General features: G+C 41.4%; 1 protein-coding gene across 1 annotated transcript in view; it reads right to left on the reverse strand.

Moving 5' to 3' along the window:
- Positions 1 to 1,176: 1,176 nt before the first annotated feature.
- ints2 (integrator complex subunit 2) overlaps positions 1,177 to 19,100 on the reverse strand; it is a 29,571-nt gene continuing 11,647 nt past the window's right edge. The window contains exons 11-25 of the mRNA XM_050040903.1: positions 18,387 to 18,501; positions 17,844 to 17,912; positions 16,686 to 16,820; positions 16,393 to 16,569; positions 14,975 to 15,089; positions 14,126 to 14,230; positions 13,769 to 13,933; positions 10,584 to 10,785; positions 7,524 to 7,649; positions 7,116 to 7,317; positions 6,302 to 6,583; positions 4,169 to 4,276; positions 3,847 to 3,952; positions 3,374 to 3,550; positions 1,177 to 1,858 (exon numbers count right to left, since the gene is read on the reverse strand). Of these exons, the coding sequence (XP_049896860.1) occupies positions 1,677 to 1,858; positions 3,374 to 3,550; positions 3,847 to 3,952; positions 4,169 to 4,276; positions 6,302 to 6,583; positions 7,116 to 7,317; positions 7,524 to 7,649; positions 10,584 to 10,785; positions 13,769 to 13,933; positions 14,126 to 14,230; positions 14,975 to 15,089; positions 16,393 to 16,569; positions 16,686 to 16,820; positions 17,844 to 17,912; positions 18,387 to 18,501 (2,266 nt within the window). The 3' untranslated portion in view covers positions 1,177 to 1,676. The remainder of the gene's footprint in view (positions 1,859 to 3,373; positions 3,551 to 3,846; positions 3,953 to 4,168; positions 4,277 to 6,301; positions 6,584 to 7,115; positions 7,318 to 7,523; positions 7,650 to 10,583; positions 10,786 to 13,768; positions 13,934 to 14,125; positions 14,231 to 14,974; positions 15,090 to 16,392; positions 16,570 to 16,685; positions 16,821 to 17,843; positions 17,913 to 18,386; positions 18,502 to 19,100) is intronic.

Genomic DNA, 19,100 nt, shown 5'->3' on the forward strand with positions numbered 1-19,100 from the left:
AATCTACAGCCTAGCATTATACATTCATATTTTACTATATGATTAATCAGTATGTTTACTTGAATATGAAATGAGGTATAATTCCTTCAATCCATACCATAACGTTAAGAATTACGTTTTAGTGCTTGGTCCTGTTTTACACTGCTGGTATATTACAGCTAATAGAACACAGATTAAAAAATTGATTAGTCTCTTGGCATTTCCAACGGATAATATTCCATTATTACCATTCATTTGACTTTCACTTGGCCTAAAACTAAAGGGATTTCCACCTGTTGTTTTTTGTGGGAAAGTCAGTGTGATTACATGGACATGTGTAGCCTGTTTATGAGGATTATCAGGGTTGTGTACATATTCAGGATATGGCGTTTACATGTGCACAGAGAAATCCGGTTATTTATATTCCCCATATACATCCTGGTTTCTTTCCAGAGTACTCCCAATCATACGGTGGGTTATTCATGTCCACGTAAATGCACTTTGTGTCAGTATATGTAAATGAAGAAGTAAGCCTACGTTAAATGAGCAAGCTGATAACCACCATTGTGAGACCCATTATCTCTAACTGGAGCTTTAGGGTTTGTCAAGCCAGCTCAGGCAAAGAAAGCCTGGCTTTGTCAAGCTTGCTCAGTGGTACGGCCCTTAAGTCTCATTTATCCAGTGCCCATTTATGCATTTTCACTAAAACGTTTGTTTTCAAAATTGAAGGGAAAGTGAAACTTATTTATAATCTTTGACAAAAACAGTGATTTTACCTGGCTGAATAAGGGGGTTACTGGTCTGCCACAACCTCTGTTAGTTAGCTTGTGAAATAGTGTGATTTTGGTAGACTGAGGTTTTGATATATTTATACTGATATTAAACGTGGATCCGACTCCCTGACGTTTTTGGATTCTTGATTTGGATTTCGAGACCACACTGACCTCTCCTGTTTCAAATCACTCATCAAAACTCATCTTTTCAGTACCGGTTTTAATGTGTGAATGATGTCGTGTGTATTTTACTGTACTCTATTTTATCATTTTTAATAATGCAAAGTGTCTTTGAGTGCCATGGAAAGCGCTCTCTATAAATAAAATAAATGTCTTATTATTCTTCACTCTCTGGAGGATGGACACCACACAAACTCGTAAATGACAAACATGTGAACCCAAATGTTTCCCCTTTGTCCCAAACACACCTCATCAATGAAAGGACTTCTTTGTTTTATTAAAAACACACACAGTACAAAAGCTCTACATATTATTTCAAGGCAACATTTTCTTTTTTCAGTGGCTGAGAAAAGGTCACTTACAGCTTAGAAAAATATGCCAATAGAGGTCAAGAAAATGGACCAATTTAACATTTTCAGTATTTTAATTTCCACAAACTCAGAGCACATAAACATACATATTCTAAATAACCTGCAAATAATGATTTATTTACAGGGTGCCAAATATTTGGGAATGGATTTTTCAGCATTCTGCTTTATTCTAGACCAAACAGACTAGAGAATGACTGTAACCCACAACCTCACAAAGTCTCAAAGCCCTTGACAAAAGGTGACATCAGTCGGAGTCTATTTGTTAAAGATGAATGGATGTGTGTTGACAGTAGCCCTCTCAGGAGTACTGAGGCAGTGTTTAGGGTTGTTGGTTTCAGTCCAGTCCCTCCTCTTCCTCTATGTGTATGTGTGTCTATAGTCCATGAAGGGTGGAGCTGATGATGTCCATGAAGGTGGCCTCCACACAGTAGCAGAGCTGGACATCAGAGTCAGATCCACCAATGTCCTCTGCTGTCCTCTGGGGAGATGTCAGCTTGGAGGAACCTCCTCCTGGAGCCACAGCCGCCTGAGGCCTCTCCTTCAGATTCTGCAGACCTGAGGCAGCAAAGTAACAAACTTATCATTAATGTAATTACTTAAAACCACTGGTGGAGCAGATGTTTACCTTAGGCTAGCTCAGGCCATGTCAACTTTAACAATATTTTAATGGAACAAGGCGAGCTAATTGCTAGCGTGCTCAGTTGAAAAGGGAAAAAAAACAATGCTTTGAGATGGCTGTCAGAGATGGCAGAGGTATGATCACATAATCCAGTTTGAGCTATAACAGGTGGTGTGTTCCACGTTTTATTTCCCAACTGCTCTGGGAAAGAAGTAGGTGGATAAGGTGGATACCAAATTGTTATCTTTTAAAGTTTAGATTATTATTCAAGATAACCTCACAGGATAAGGGCACAGAGAAAACAAGAACACAAGCTATATTAACAGCGCCGTCACTCTCTTTTCTTTTCTTTTGTAAAATAAGAAACATGTCCAACATTGCAGGGGCGAAGTTTAATCATTGCCCGTGGGAAACCACTCCCAGTATTGGCATTGTGTCCTTTTCCCTAACCATGGAAGCAGTTCTTTTTATTAAATTAGAAATGCATTGATCTTGGTTTGATTAGCTTCATCAGGTGTAATGCAGGCCTACTTTAGGTTAAGTGTGCAGCTATATTATGCAGTAAAATTTAAATGTTGGATCAAGAACAGGGTTTCTGTTATTTGGTAATAACCATGAAGGGTGGAGGGGGTGGTGAGTGGCGGGTAAATGTTTGTAGCAACTAAGTCATGTAATAAAAAAAACAAAAAGCAATGGGAGTCTCTGCCTTGTTGTGATGTCTTTTACAGTCACACTGCTTCTGTCCTCTACTGTATGTCAGTGTCGAAGACAAGTGACAGTCACAGTGACTTCACGGTGGATTCAGGTGCACCTCAAACTCTGAAATCTACTTAGCTTTGTAGGGCAAAGTGTGTGGGTGCCTACTGTGGTGCATTTCAGTGCACCTCGTAAACTCAGAAATGTAACATCGAACGGCTGTGAACGTTATTTTCCTTTGTTGAAATACGTCTGTCATCACTTTCTTGTACTTTCACTACATCATTTTAATAAGTAGATGCTAAAATTCTAAAAAAAAAAAAAAAATCCCATTTATTTCACATATAAAAATTCTATTTTAAGAATTAAACCAAGTTGTTACCAGCAAACTCCATAATATTCTTGTTTAACAGGTCTCCCAGCACCACTATGATCATTTTCAAGTTGTTTTACTGCAGCATATTTAAATAATCAAATACTAAAGTCATAACCAATATGCAAACATTTCAGGCAGTAAAATATGCATGTTCGAGATAAATTAAACTCTCTCTACTCTTGTTATTTTGGCTGGTAGAAAATATGCCTGGCTGGTGGATTTTGTTTTTTTTCTACCAGTCCCCTTGGCCGGTGAGTCAAAGTTAATTTTGGTCACTGTCCCCATGTGATGATGTCTATGATGTATACAACATACATACTAAGAGGAATTGTCACTAATGGTATTTGAATGAAAAGCCAACCAAGTGAACTATACTCACGGGCGATGAGAGGGTCGATGTCTCTGGCTTTGGTGGCCACATCGGAGGCACAGACCTGGCCCACTTGTACTAGCAGAGATGCGACATCATCATAGAGCGGAGGAAAGGCCTGGCAGAAGGACACCAGGCACGGCAGGATGGGCATGAAGAAGGAGAAGCGCTTGGGACGAGTCAGAACTACAACACAGAACACACACACTAAATACAGTGGCTAATAGGCTGGCACACACTGTGCACTTATGTAATGGAGAATGCTGCACTGACAGCCAAAGGCCAGATGGTGGCAGCCAAATATAGGGATACAGACATCAAGGCACGGTGTGTGACAACAGCTGATATAATGTAATGCATTGTGAGTTACAGTAAACAGAGAGTCTGCCGGGAGAAAATCCAACAATGGAGACACAAAAGTAATTAAAAAGACAAAGTGAGTAAAGGAGGCTTCAGCTAAAGAAAGAAAACAGTTCACTGACCTGTGAGCAGGGTGCCCATGACACTGATGGCCAACCTGGCTACACTGAGGGACTTGGGTAGTGCATACTGGGTACACAAGTACGAGAGCAACTGGATTGCAAAGATCTGTTTGGACACACACATTTTTCCCACTTATTTATGTAGCAAATATGCAAACACTCAGCAGAGAGCGCCGAGCGGAGCTGCTATAAAAAAAACAAAAAAACATGACAGTGTAAGTGAGGCTTTGGCACAAGCCCAGGGCAAGTCTGGGATTTAAAGCCAGGAAAAAGCGGGGAGAGGAGAGGGAAAGGAAGGGGAGGGGAGGTTGGGAGGCCTCACCTGCTTTTCCAGCTGGGGCTGGGCCAGCAGCTCTGGGATGAAGTCCAGACAGATATGGATGGAGGGAATGCCTGCCACAGTTAGAGGCAGCAGAGCTTGAGGGTAACCCTGACAGAGAGAGAGGCAGAGAGAGCAGGAAATATAAATCTTAGTATATAAACGCTAGAATGATAAGGGAAGAATACACAGCTGATTCAATCAAGCAGTCATTAAAACGTGTGCGTGCATGTGTGTGTGTGTGTATACACAAATGCACACAGCAGCTTCTGCTTGGCAGCGAGGACGAGGGTGGATTAGCGTGACAGAGGGAGGATTGGTTTGATGAAGTCCACCATATGGCCGTCTGCTACTCCTGGAAGTGCTGCAGTCACTTACCACTAATGCCACGGCAGAATGCAGTGACTCATGGGGTCAACATGACATGGCTCTTTTGAAAAACTGACTCAATGGTATTTTCAGTAATGTGGCACTGCCCAATCAGCTGCTCACACAAAGCATAATAACATTACTTTTTCTGATGAATGTATTGATTTATTCAACAGGTATAATGAAGGCAATTACCATTAAGGACTAATCCCCCCCCCCCAGTCCCATGTAAAATATCTACAAATGCAATTAAAAATAAATAAATACATAAAAATTAATAATAAAAAAATAATTAAAAAAAAATAATACTATAACTACAAATGTAAAAATATAACAATCATAATAACAATAATAATAATAACAATAGTCATCATCATCATCAACCCATCCTTTTGAATATAGTGGTTCAGACAATGATTAAACAAAAGAACATGCAAAACGACTGCACGACTGATTTTCATTTTTGGACCTGGACCTTTCATTAGGTGCACTGTTGGAATATATACACTGTTTGGTTATTTACTGCACCACCTTCTCAGTGCAAAGCGCACTCTGGACACAGACGGGGCAGCAGAATGTTGGGGTGCAGTGAAAGTGAAACTTTTTTAAAAGTTTGCTTTCACTCACAAACAGCTGCTCCTCCCATCCATCCATCGATCGATCTGATCTGATCAGCTGACTGAATAATTCTCCACCCCGCGACTCAAAACTCCACAAAGTGCTGACTGATCCAAAAAAAAAGAACTCTTGAAGACTACCACCTGCGCTGCGTTCGCGGACCCGCATCTACCTCCATATTTAGAGAGGGGACACAGACTGATACACAAGGTCACAGTCAACTGTGTAGTTTATCAAAGGGTCCCAAACAGACTCAAATATTTCAGATGACTCCCTCAAGTTGAACTTAATTTAAACATCAGGATGTCTTCGAGCTATCAGGATGCTCTGGGGGCAAATGGTGACCTAATTATGGTATCTCATTATCTTGTATGTTACATTAAACACAGAATTTGAGCATTAAATGGTTCTTTTGTCTAATAGTGTAATTTTTAATAACGCTAAAAATCTTCGCTCCTGGGGTCGGACTGTTGGTCCTGTAGTTTGTCAGTTGATGGTTGTTGTGCATGGCTACAGAAATCATTCATAGTATTGCAAGTTTTTGATTATTACATTTTATTTTAGTTCAGTTTAGTTTTATGTTGTTCAGAATAGTTTTGCTGAGACCAGGCTTGTATCCTCCAGCTCCCAAAGTATGTGTAAGCAATAAACAAATCAGCTTTGCATCAACATAGGAGCATCGGCGGTTTGTGTTTCTTCATTGGAGTCTGACTGTCATTCAGCCGTTAGTCTATCACTTTCATTTAAAGCAATGTAAAACAGTTGGCTGTCACTATCAGTTGTATAAAAGAGGTTTAATGGGGCCATTATAAACTGAGTAGAGTTGGATAAGACATCCCTTGTTATACCTGGTAATACACGTTGTCAACACCCTGTTTAAAGCCTCAGCAAAGTGTTTTGAAGACAGCTGTACTTTGTAATGGCAAAATTTGGAGGGAAGCAAGAAAATCTAGTCATGCACTAATTACATTGAGAAGCGGGAGTGTCACACAGAGCCTGCACAACACGTCCCTGTTGTCCTTTCATTCAGTCCTGTTACAACTCTCTTTTATGTCTGTGACTCTGTAAACCCGCCAGCCTTCCCACACTATCTCAGTAAAACAAAAAATCAAATGTACAGCCCACTTCATCTTCTTCCCATTGTGTTACCTGAAAGTGGACCAACTTGGCAATGTTGGGGTCGGCGATGAACATCTGATGCAGCAGACAACAGATGAGACACTGCACCTCCCTCAAGTCACTGAGCAGGCCTCCCTTTGGCTCGGCGTCCTCCACGCCCACCCTGGCTCTCGGCCCCAGGCTTCCCTGTTTCGATTTCCCTGGCATGGGGCCCCTGATGCTACTCAGCAGGCTCTCTGTGTTGGCCCCCAGCTGCTGCTCTTCGGAGGTTGGCAGACACACTTCCAGGAGAATTTGGACTGCTGCGCTGTCCTGGGGTTAAACAGAAACAGGTGGTTGCCATGGCTCGGTGTGAAAGGTCAGCTCTTACATATTTATGCAGATTATTTCTGCATTCCTGCTTTACCAAACCCCCATGACATGAAAATAAAAATATGTCTTCTTTAAAAAACGTGAAGTCTGAGTAGGTGAGTGAGACAAAATGTGTGGTTAAAATACCTGCGCCAACCACAATAATTTTTAGTTTTGAGTTAATGTACCTGATTAGAGTGGAGACAACTGGAGGAACAAGTAAAAATAATAATACTATTGGTAGCCTGCAGGAAATCCTTAACTAAGAAATGGCACGAATTTTGGGTAGCTGTGCATCAAAAACTAATTCCAGTGTGGACTAATCCCCCATTGTCTATGTATGTACATTTTGATCCAAGTTTCAATTTTACTTATTTTCTTTCATGCTCAAAAGATCTTTGTGTTTATTGGTGTCTATTTTATTGATGTACTTTTGTTTATTCTGTTGTCAAAAATCAATAAAAAGAGAATTCAAAAGTTGATAATGACATACCTGCGCAGCTAGAAGGGCGTTTTTCAGCTCCTCCCTGGTGACCTCGGGTGTATCTGGCTGTCCGGGCACACCCAGGTTTGAGACCGTCTGGCTCTGCCGATCAAAGTCAGCTGTCTCCTTCAGGTGGCAGTGTAGGTAGGCTTTTGCGGCCAATAGGTAGCCATTCAGCATGTGGAGGACAATGTCCATCAAAGGAGGACACCTGGCAAAATAAAAAAAAAAATAAAAAAAAAGAACCTGTAATTCTGTTTTTTATTGAATATACATTTAAATTCAAAAACACCTCCGCTGTTCATTCCATTTTTCTGGGTAAAACAATATGTTGTATCAGTAACCACTTAAACACAGCAGTTGTGTACATGTCATAGCTGTATTCTTAACAATTGTTAGAGTACGCCCTGTAGTTACCTGTACACCCTTTGATCACAGCGCAGCACGATGAGAGGGTCCACCATCAGGTCGTTCTGAGTGTACCTCTGCTGTCTGAGCAGCTTAGCTGAAGGTTGGAGGGCGTTTACGGTCATCACCCACAACCTGGAACACAGATACCAGTTTTCACTTTCACTCAGATCATACTAAGTGTTACCAAGTGGAGGAAATACTCTACTTTCTCTCCCCAGCATTTTGAGCCTCATAACTCAAACTGAATTTCAAATTGAGATGTCTAACATCATTTTAAAACTAGTTGACACTGAATTTACGAGACTGAATAAGTAGCAGATGTAAAATAGAAGTAACCTCCGTACACTATCACTGGCCTCCATGCTGCTTTCTACTGTTTACTGACCCTGTTTTCCGGCGTCACAACAGCATACTTGTCTCCTAGCAATGGAAAGTAATGGGGAGTCCATTGCCTATTTTATGTGGCTTTACCTGGGTTTGAGGAAAAACTTGTGCACTAATTTTGATGGAAAAATGTATGTGGCACTTTTAAAAAGATAATAGTAAAATTACCAGGTAACAAAAATATCATATTTATCCAGATCAACTACCAATGATGATTCGATCATGAATTGTCCACCCTTTTTACATGATGGATTTATTAAATTTTGGAGGAAAAATACTCAGATGCTATGAAAACATGATAAGAGACACACTTAATTCAGTAGGGGTTTAAATCAGTTTCTCACAAATTAGCCTGTGGCAGCATTTCACCCTCCATCTCTCTTATCAGACCGATGCCAAACTATACACAGCAGGTGTCTCTTAGAGCTCTGAGCCTTCTTGCAGCTCGCACACTGGCATCAATCAGTGGATCTGTGTGAAATTTGACACTGCTGCCCTCCTGCTGGCTTCACCAGAACCCAGCCCTCTGCAACATTCAATACTATGAGAGGGAGTGAGGAAGAGCAGAGGGAGGGAGCAACAATCCCTTACATCTCCCTCATGGAGAGTCTCCCTCAGTTTTCCTGCCCTGAGCTCTTCTTGTTACAGACCCCCTTCGGATCGATAGGATGTCTGCTCGGAGCTTTGGTAACTGTGCTCCTGTGAGCCCCGGGGCAGCGTGAGGGTCACCCTTTTCTGTCCAGAGAGTTCACGCAGGCTGACAGAGTTGTTTGGCTCAATACCTCTGATCTATTCACACAATAATCATTGAGCAAGCTGCCCGGGGTTAAGGGCAACAACTCTTGTTCCACAGGTCTCCCTTTAATCCATTTACCGAGTCTCACAGCAACTTTACACAGCCTTGAGAGAGACGACACTGAGTCAAGTACTACTGTTAACCTTTTACTGAAAATACATACCAATAAAATCTAAATCAATCTCACCCGTAGCGAACAACATCACTTAATCTGTGGATTCATATTTATATTTTCCATTTTTTCAATTTACTTTTTTCTCATTAAAAGGGTAAGTTTGGTATTTTTCAACCTGGGCTCTAAGTGAATAGTGGGAAGAAAATATAATAAAACATTGTCTCCCCATTGTTTGGACAATCACCATAAACCCTCAATTCACCCAGGTAGATGTGAAAATATGATGGCCCTATACACGTTAAACTCACTCTGTCCTTAAATGCCGTCTGGTAGTAGCAATTTCAGGGCTGCTTCTAGTTTAAACAAAAAGGATTTTACTCTTTAACAAAAAGGTCAACCTCTGTAGGGATCCTCTCCATAATATCAGACACTTAATAAGTAATAATCTGAGCCTTATGAGCCCCATTTCCACCGAGCAGTACGATACAGTTCAGTTTAGTACACCTTTTTCAGTTTCCACTGTGAAAAGATGTGGATGGCACCAATGGAACCGTTCTGCACCATCCCGACATTTGGTCCCCCCTCTGTTGTGGTACCTAGCACACAGATCTGGTACTAAAGGGTGGAGCTGTGAACACTGCAGTCTGTTGATTGGTCAATAGAGGACGGTCACTCTGCTCAGGGCTGAGTTGTGGCTGGTTTTGAGGCTCATGTAACCACTGTTCATACTGTGGAGAGTTTTTAGTGAACTGTAATTATAAAATGAAAGGATGTTTTGCTGACAGGAATGACAGGAATCCATCAACACACCTTAAATTTCACTGTGACAACTCTGACCATTACTTTAGTTTTTATTATCTCTTTTGGATGACATAACACTTCCAGTAATGTGTGGATCTTAAAGCATTTAAAGGCATTGTGGAGAATCGTGTGGGCTCCGGCAACACTAAACACCTGAGCTTGCCTGAGAAGGACTAAATGCATAAACCCGCTATTTTTAAATATCCCGTAAAGAGAGAGACTCTCACTGCAGCCTGTTCTATTTTATTCTTAAAATGTTGGCATACAGCCTCGTTCTGTGGACGATAAACGAGGTGCAAACTGATAAAGGAGGAAATAGAGTGAGTGCTGGGCGGAGCAGTGAGTGCCAACCACATGAAAGAGTACTGTTTGGGGTGGAAACATTAAATGGACCTATGGTCTAGGTACCATGTCTAAAGGGTTTCTTTAGGTTTCAAAGGTACCATAGTGAAAGTGTTTGGAGTTTGGGGACGTAAATTGAGGGTGTAAATATGGCCCGAGTGGTTACACTGCACCCTGACTTGCTACTCCTGTCTGCAGTGCTCTCAATGAATATTGGACTTATTTCAAAACTTGTTGCTGCCATTAGTCACTTAAACACAAAATCACGGGGGAAAAAAATAGGGTCCAGGACTTCAAGTTAAGCAAAACATCCCAAATTCTAATTAGTGAAGACAAGATACTTATTTGAACTTCATTGATTTTGAGTCCCAATACTGAAGTGATGCCAATAACGTAAAGCATACTAATTAACGCCTTTAGGCAGAAGATACACCATATCCACTAGATAATTCAATTATGTGGATCTTTTATGACATTTAAACATGCACAATGTAAACAAACTGATTATTCCAATTACCACAATGCATTATTCCCATGTGTCAGACAGTGGTATTCTCTACTGAGGCTGTCACAGTGGCATTTTTCATCCTTTGTCTCAACATTTCATTGTTTTCAGCAGAGTGCGTACCTGCGAGGCATCACAGTGTTGAGGCCCATCCAGAGCTTGTTGAGGGTCTGCAGTATTCGGCGCGGCACAGCGGGCTCCAGCAGCAGAGCCATGCTGGCTGTGAGGGCCTCTGCATAAGGGATCAGGTCTCCGGGTGAGAGCAGCGTTAAATGCTCCAGGATACGCATCAGCCTGGGACTGCTGGATGGTAACTTCTGGAAGGCTGTGACGATAAACAGCTGGGTTAATTTTCAAATCGGAACCAAATGTTTGCACTGAAATTAATAGAAAACAAAAACTCGTGGAGCATCAAATTAACAGTAGCAACATCTGGCAAACACATTTGTTTAGACTTATAGCCGTGGAAGGCAGAAATCTGGAATAGGAAAAAAAATAAAACAAAACAACAGAACATTTTCAAAATTCACTCCGCCTGCAGCTCTCCCTCCTCTGTCCAACGCCCCTCCCTCCAGACGACCACAAGCTCATGTACGTGCTTTATACAGTAACCCAGTGTTTTCCATACATAGATTTGTTTAATCTTATTTCATGTACAGCTGCATCCTTGCCCCGCTCTCTCTTTCAGATGTGAGCCTTTTGCTCTGGTTAGCAGAAGGTTAAACTATTAGCAAAGTTTTATCTGCATCTTTGAAACGCATTGCCAACGATGACGTGTGTTTTTTTGTTTATTGTCAGACTCTCCATCAGACTCCCTTTTTGATAAGTCCGTCCTCCTTATTTGGGGCTGCTCTGCAGGGTAGGCAGTTGACGCCAATGCTGGAATGGCAACTGTCTTTGCAGGATTCTCCGCCATTGAATCAGGCTTTCACCAAAGGCATGTGCACGCGCATTTGCATTTGTAGAACAGCCAATACGAACAAGCTTTCTCTGAAATGACCTGTGACTAGCCAAAGTCTCCTCTCACTGGCTTGATTTTCTAAAGCCTGAAAACGGAGCCGAGAGGAGGTGCAGAAGTCTAGTTTTGCTCAAAGTTCCTTATGAGATTTTTGTCCATTTATGCCAAAACAAAACTACCTACCCCAGCTTTAAGTGCTAAAAAGAAGCAAAACAGTATTATCATCCTTTAAACTTAATCTACACAAAGTGTAAATCAAAGATGAGTGTCAAATCTACAGGATGAAAAAGATACTGAGTAGGTCATGCACTTGAAAGGTCAAGTTCCACACTAATGCTGCAGTCTGTTGAGTCTGTTCAAACTCAGATAAAAACCCCAGATAACCTCCTATCATAAAGCCCTGGGAGGCAGAGGAGCTATTTTCCTATTCTTACCATGCTTTCTATTCATATTCATTGTCTTTCTTGTCACCATTATCCTGCAGAGGGGTGCAAAGCAGAGGGAGCCTTAAACACAATTGTGCATAGCTGCATAAAAACATAGAATATCAATATGTAGAGGTGTATATACATTAACCTGCATAATGGTGTGTGAAACTGATTATCCGTTACGCTTTTGCATTTTGTCAAGGATCTCTATCAAAGAAAAGCCAATTACAGCATAATCCTCTAAACCTTGAAGGATTAACCATTGAGATAAGATTTCAGCTGGATAATGGCTTACACCTGTAAATGTATTAGATGATATTAGCGTCTCTCTTCCCTGTTCCATTCAAGACCGGTAACAATACGCTCTCACCTGCACAACCCCGGCTCCCAGGTTACTATCACTGCTGACGGTTTGTTTCCAACTGAGATATTTCTGGATTCACTTTGGCTGACTTTAATTATTTTACCGCGCTCAATCCAAACAATGTCAGTTCACCGGTCCCTCGATGTTTTTCTTTAGTTTGTTTCTGTTTACCATATGCATATACGTGGCATTGATTGTTAAGACTTCGATGATATTTCTCACATTTCTAAGAATCTGGCAAATTTAGTAGAAAGGCAGGAGCTGAGCCTTTAAGGAATACTTACCTCCCCAAATGACTATTTGTACATCAATTACTCACCCTGTGTTACGTTTATTTTTTCTCACATGCCTCCAGTAATTGAAGAATCCAAAAACAGGAAAATAAGCTGCTGAATTTAAGTCTGTGTTTAACAACAGCAAAACTACATCTCACACAACTTGTGCAGTATAATCCAAGTCTCATTTAACCAGTCATATCCTCAGTACGTCTCAAACACATGCATTATCACTAAAACCTTAGTATTTGACAGTGAACTTTAAGTGAAACTTATCTACGCCCATTTCAAAATAGACCCCATCCATAGAAGCAGTTCATTTACACTGCTTCAGGGGCTGTACACATGTCGTGTCTTCCTGGAAAACACAAGGTCGGGCACTGGGCGCTACTTTTGTGCCTTTTTTTGGGCCAGCTTTCAAGAGCGCCGCAGCGCGTTGCGTCTTAAGGTTGCTAAGCAACCTTAAGACGCACCGTATCAAAGCCTATTTACCTGAAATCATGAGTGCAGAGCTGATCTTCTTCCAGGTGCTGTTTATATGTGTGTGGGCCTATCGCCCGTAGGACAGATATAAAGCTTTGGCAGCCCTGCGCTAACATGATCAACTTTTCTGTATATACCACAGATGGATATTTACAGAAGAAGGGAAAGATATTGGTCAGCTGTGATTGGTTGTTCCTCGTCACATGACATCTGCTGCATCCCAAAAGTTTAACTCAGTCTGTCTCAGAGCACAGCCGTCACGCCCCGGCCTTGCTCTGGTACAAAAATCGTGCATGTGTACGGTCCCTTACACGTTAGCTTGTTACTGTGTGACTTTCATGTTTTAAAGGGTCACTTTGGATTCACCAAAGTCACACAATAACACAGACAAACTAATCAAGACAGTGGTAGACCAGCAGCTCCTGTGTTCAGTGAGGTGAGTTACTGTTTTTGTCAATGGAGTCTGGCTTTAAAGAGAGAAGTTTAAAATAATAATGATGAGGTTTTCAACTGGATAAATAAGACTTGGATTATACTGCACGAGTTGTTTGAAAGTTTATAAACTGATTTTTAATATAGTTTTGCTGTTGTTAAACCCTAACCCCTATGATTTCAATTCATCAAGATTGTTTTTTACATTTAGTTGCGCATGCACGCCACAAAAACAAAGTTTCCTCCACAAATTCGATGTTACATAGAGTGAGTAACTGATACACAATTGATCATGTGGGGGTTGAAGTATTCCTTTAACCGTCTGCCCCAGCCTCATTTCTTTCAGGGGTTATTCCCACTGTCCTCACCCTGATGGAGCTGGCTCTGAGTGTATCTGCAGGTGTTGCTGGGGAGCATCATCCTCCTCAGCAGGGGCAGAGTACCAGTCACCTCCTCTTCACACACCCAGTCCTCCACTAGACAAAGGTGAGGGTAGTTGGTGGCCAGCAGCCTCAGCAGGGCAGAGTGCAGACCTGGGAGCAGGGGAAAAAGAAGGAAAGGTTACTTGTAAGTTTATTATCCATAAGAATTTTAATTTTCTTTGTCTGTGTGTCATATGTAATTTAGGGTTAGAACAATCTTGGTATGTCACTTGTGTGCTATGTAAAACCATAACAGTAAAATAAAACATGGATGTCGAGGTGTAACCAAACGTCAAGTCTCACCTCCTAGCTCCTGCTGCAGTCCCTGTGCCTGCGTAACCAAGTACTTAATGGGGATCTGGTCCATCAAGGCTGCTGAGTAGGACTTTGGCTTCCTCTGCATCAGGGCTTTAAAAAAGACAAAAAAGGTGAGTGAAGCACAGAAACTATAAGACAGTAAACAGAGAGGGTGAGAACATGAAGCAAGAAAAGGACAAGACAGAGCATAAGTGTTTCATTTGGCAGTGTAAGGACGCCAGAGCCGCTGTGCTGATGCGTTAGAGGAGCGGAGGTGATTTTTCATTGACGTGGGTTCATTACCACTGCTGATGGGCTTCATTACTCCTTCCTTGAAGGCTGCGGGAGCACTTGGGTAAACACAGCAATTAAAGAGATGGGCATAAACTCTCACATAAATCTGGCCTAATGAAGGGCAAGAGGAGAGCTCGTCATGGGAGAGAATAAACACTGACTAGGCTAACTGCTAATGCTCAATCTAACCTACAGCTGTCCTAGTTAGCTCAGCTCCCGCAGCCATTGTACTTGGCTCTTTGTCAGCCCCTCCATTTATTCTCTATGAAGCGGCCAACATTCAGTGCCGAGAGAGAAAAGGATGAATGACTGCACATCCAGAGTGAGAGCATCTCCTACAACTTAACAGAGGACAAAAGCTGCCTTTCTCCTCTCACTGCCTGACAGATTTCCTCCATCTTACACACAATGCCTCCTTCAGCGGAGGAGATGACAATGGATGCACTTTAGACAGGCAGAAGAAGAAGAAATAAGAAATGGAAAGGAAGCGAGCCGGCAGCACAGTGGGAAGCCAGGCACAGTGCAGTGTTATATGGGACACAGCTATTGTCTTGTACATACCCAGTTGTTTGGTGCTTGCCAACAGGTTCTCCTCATAAGACAGGATGTAGTAGAGAATAAGGAGCTGGGTGGTGATTGAGTAGCGCTGTCTTCCTCCTCGACTGCCCTCCCCTTGCTAACCAATGGCAAAGAAGAAGCAAAACAAGAGTTACAGGTCAGGGAAGGGCAGCAAAATATGGCTCTGCATTATCAGTAACTGTGGGGATGGATACTTTTGAAAGATTTACTGGCAATATAAAACCTTGGAGTTTCCATTTTAACAACCCAATTTGCACTGACTCAGTCATTATTAACAAAGTGATGTTATAAAATTTGCAACAAAGAAAGCTTGCTTTAAATATCAAAGAGTTTTAAGGACAAAAAAAAAAGATCTTAAATTAAAGGTAACACTGAAGGGAAGTTCTGGTGACTCAAGAGAGAGCTAGGAGATACAGCTTATAAATAATGTCTCGATTTTTTTAGGCTATGCAGCAATTTACAATATACATCTCGATTTTTTATTTAACAACTATCTCATTTAACCCTTTGGTGCGTATGATCATGCCACTGTGATCATTCTCACAACCTCAGCTGAATTTAGAGGAAACACAGCTTGTATATGACATTTTGAAGGGCTTTAATTTTGAAATTCCACATCAGAATGTCCTGATACTGTCTGAGGGTCACTCTGAGGTGGTCTGAGGTCACACTGGTCTTTGGAAATTTAGACTTTATTATTAAATTTAACCAATTATCCGCACCAGAAAAACAACTTTTTTCTGAAATACAGTTTGCAGGTGGTAGTTACTTTTTTTTAAAAACTGTCTTTACTTTTATTTATTATTTTATATTTACTCATATTATATTTAGGGGGGTGGCTATCGGAGGTCTCTTGTATTGTGAAGTCAGTTCTTATGCGCTCTTACCGTAATACCTAGTATATACATGTACGGCAAAACAATGTGGTGGCTAGTCTGACCGTCTTTTTCAAAGCGGAGGCTGCATCCTAACTGCAGTGTGCTGATCTGGGTGGTGTTTTAAGTGATGCAGCAGATTCGTGGTACCGCTTCCTTTAGGAGCAATCGTTTAGTGGCATATTTTGCAGAGTCCTTTGTTCCACATCTGCCCTCCTCAAACTGAACTGCATTTGAAGTGACATGAACTCAGGACAAGGATGGACATTTTAACTGGTTGGTGTGGTTTATCAGTTTCCTTCTGTGTGTATGTGAGAGGGAGAGCTGCACATAAAGACAGACTACTTTTAGTGCATTAATAAAAATCTAAAATATGGGGTATGGTATAGTGGGGTAGGGTATGTTGGACATATTGGATACATCTCCTACCCCTACCTTCAAATATTCACACATACTGTGAGATTTCATCAAAATAAGATGTAATACAAAGAACAAAGTTTCTGTAAAGCCCTCAGGCTGACTCACCCCCGCAGAACTCTGGAAGACATTGAGAATCTCCTGCTCTGTGATGGGCTGGTTGGTAGCCTCTGGGTTGGCCTTGGATGCCGGAGTGAGGATGGAGTTGATATAGGCGTCAATTAGGGGAATCAGTTGGGTGTGGATGGGGGTGGTTGTCTCGCAGAGCTGGCGATAGATCCAATCCTGAAAGATGCACACAAGGACAACACCGGAGGGCAAAATAATTTTTTTAAAACAGACTTTACATACAGCAGCTAGTTATGCAGTCATCAGCGGGGCATTCAGTGCACATCTCCTACCTTGATGGACACTTTGTGCTTGGTGAAGGCTCGGCTTCGAAGCAGCTGGTAGATGCAGTGAATGGGGAGGAATCCTGTGATGTTGGCACTTAGGCTGTTGGTCACTGCAACCCTCACCGCATGGGCTGTGACCACCTGTCCATCAAAAATAAAAATAAAAAACATTGACCAAAACATCAAATCAAGCGCTTCCTGAACTAACAACCAGCCTCTACTTTTAAAGTGCTGTCATGCTGTCATGTCGTGCACACTGCAAAATCTTTCCTGAATGTTGAACCGCAGACAGGCAACACAAAACAGTTGTTTGGAATTACTTGGGATTCAAAAGAGAACAAATCATATGCAAAGAGTGCATGAGACCTGACCTGTTTCGCAAAGCAACACAACTAACTTGCTAAACATCTGAGAAAAACACCAAGGCCAAGAAGAATCGCTGCTAACATCACTCACTGAATTCCCCTCCTTGTCCAGAGTCAACTCAGACATCCATAAAAATAACGGCATGTCATCATATGTATCCAGCTCCCTCATGCAGATTAAGATAACCAATGCAATCCCATTTGGTCAAAGATTTGTGTCCAATAAACAGTTTGTCTTTGGTTGCATTCTGTGGGAGCATTTTTAGTTTTATATTAGCCTACATATGGGGTTGACTTTATTCATATTTTATTTCAGGGGGATGCACTGAATTTGGGTGAAGAAGAACAAATAAGAATTCTTTTTAAATTAGCAGGAATGTAGCACATCAGTAAAAGCAGTGTTCTTTATTTAATTTTGGCTAAAGAGTTTTGGTTCTAATTACCATCAGTACCATTTGTATTTACTGTATCATATATCAAGTATATACACAGATGTAGGACTGGGCCAGATGATATATGCAGTGAGATGATAGGAATTTGTTATAGTGAGGTGTCTATACCTTTACCAAAAACTGCTGGGTGGCGTTACATTAAAAGTGATTTATGGCCACATTAAGGGGGAACATTTTATTGCATTTTGACATGTTGTTAAATTAAAAGCTTCCACAATCCTGCGTTTACAGAAGTTCTCAATGGGGAGAATAAATGAGCGCTGATTAGGAAAAAAGTCTACATAAATACACCCTGGAATTAGCGGGGAAAAAATTGCATAAGGATTTAAGGATTACAATGTAGGTACCTGTTCTGTGAAGATCTCCTGTGTGAAGATAGTCTTCATCTTGCTGAGAGAGCTGGGCTTGATGGCAATCTGTAAAAAGTTAAAAAAGCAACAATGGTAGGTTTACCATGAGTGAAAACAACCTGCAGGCAACAGTGCAAGTATTTTGTAATTCCCTCCTTTCATATTTCATAAGAAAAATTCTACATGGCAGGCGCAACACTGAATTGAGAGGATTGCCCTAGGGGTGGAAACAAACAGGCTCTAAATCCAATTACATTACACATCTTAGTGGAAAATACACTGAGACAGGAAAACTACTTAGCACACAGGCAGGAAACAATAGCGTACTTAATAAGTAATAAAACAGCAAATTGGCCACAGGGTATAGAGTGTCTTGGTAGATATGTGTATGCTGCAAGTGTTTCATCAGTGATATAGTCTTTATATGCGCCACTACTGCAGTGGAGGAGAGGGGCCGGTGGCTGGTCAGCCAGACTGATGTATTGATCACTGCCTGCCTCCCTCCCTCCCTCCCTCCCTCCCTCCCACCTACCACCTTACCTTCATCCCCAAAGTGGAGCACACCAACTCAATAATGGAGCTGAGCTGGTTGCTATGGAAATACATGGCAACCAGTAATAGCATCTCTCCAAAAGAAGCAGATACGCCTGCAGCACTGTAAGGAGGAGGACACACATATGCATGAGAGGCAAGTGAGAAGAGACACTCAGACTTGTCGTTAATCCTGCATCTTACAGGACAGAATTTTAATAAACTGATTATGCTAGTTGCATCAACCCACACACACACACACACACGCACGCGCGCGCGCACGCACGCACACACGCACACACACACCTTCTATCAGCCTGCATCCCTTTAGTAGCAACCTAAAGTCACTTAAGCCTGGTGATTTATGCTTTATGTACTATAGTCAAACAAACACATTCATATACACTGCTGCAGTTACATTGATGTTGTTGTTGTTGATAAATCAGGCCATATTAACTTAATGTTAACATACAAACAAACAAAAGCTTTGCTGAGTTTATCACTGCCTGTTTCAGAAAAGTACAAGCAATTGCAGAGACATGAAAAGACATTTAGACACTTGGAAGTACTACATTGAAATTGTTTTTTTTTAAATTAAACTGCTCCTTGTTTATTGTGAGTATGACCGTTCTGTCTTTTTCCCTCATTTGTTTATTTGTTGTTGTTTTTTTACGATTATTTTTGAGCAGGTTTTGGCCTTTATTGACAGTACAGCTGCGGATG

This window comes from Epinephelus moara, chromosome 3 (assembly GCF_006386435.1).
Source record: "Epinephelus moara isolate mb chromosome 3, YSFRI_EMoa_1.0, whole genome shotgun sequence".
NCBI classification, from domain to species: Eukaryota; Metazoa; Chordata; class Actinopteri; order Perciformes; family Serranidae; genus Epinephelus; species Epinephelus moara.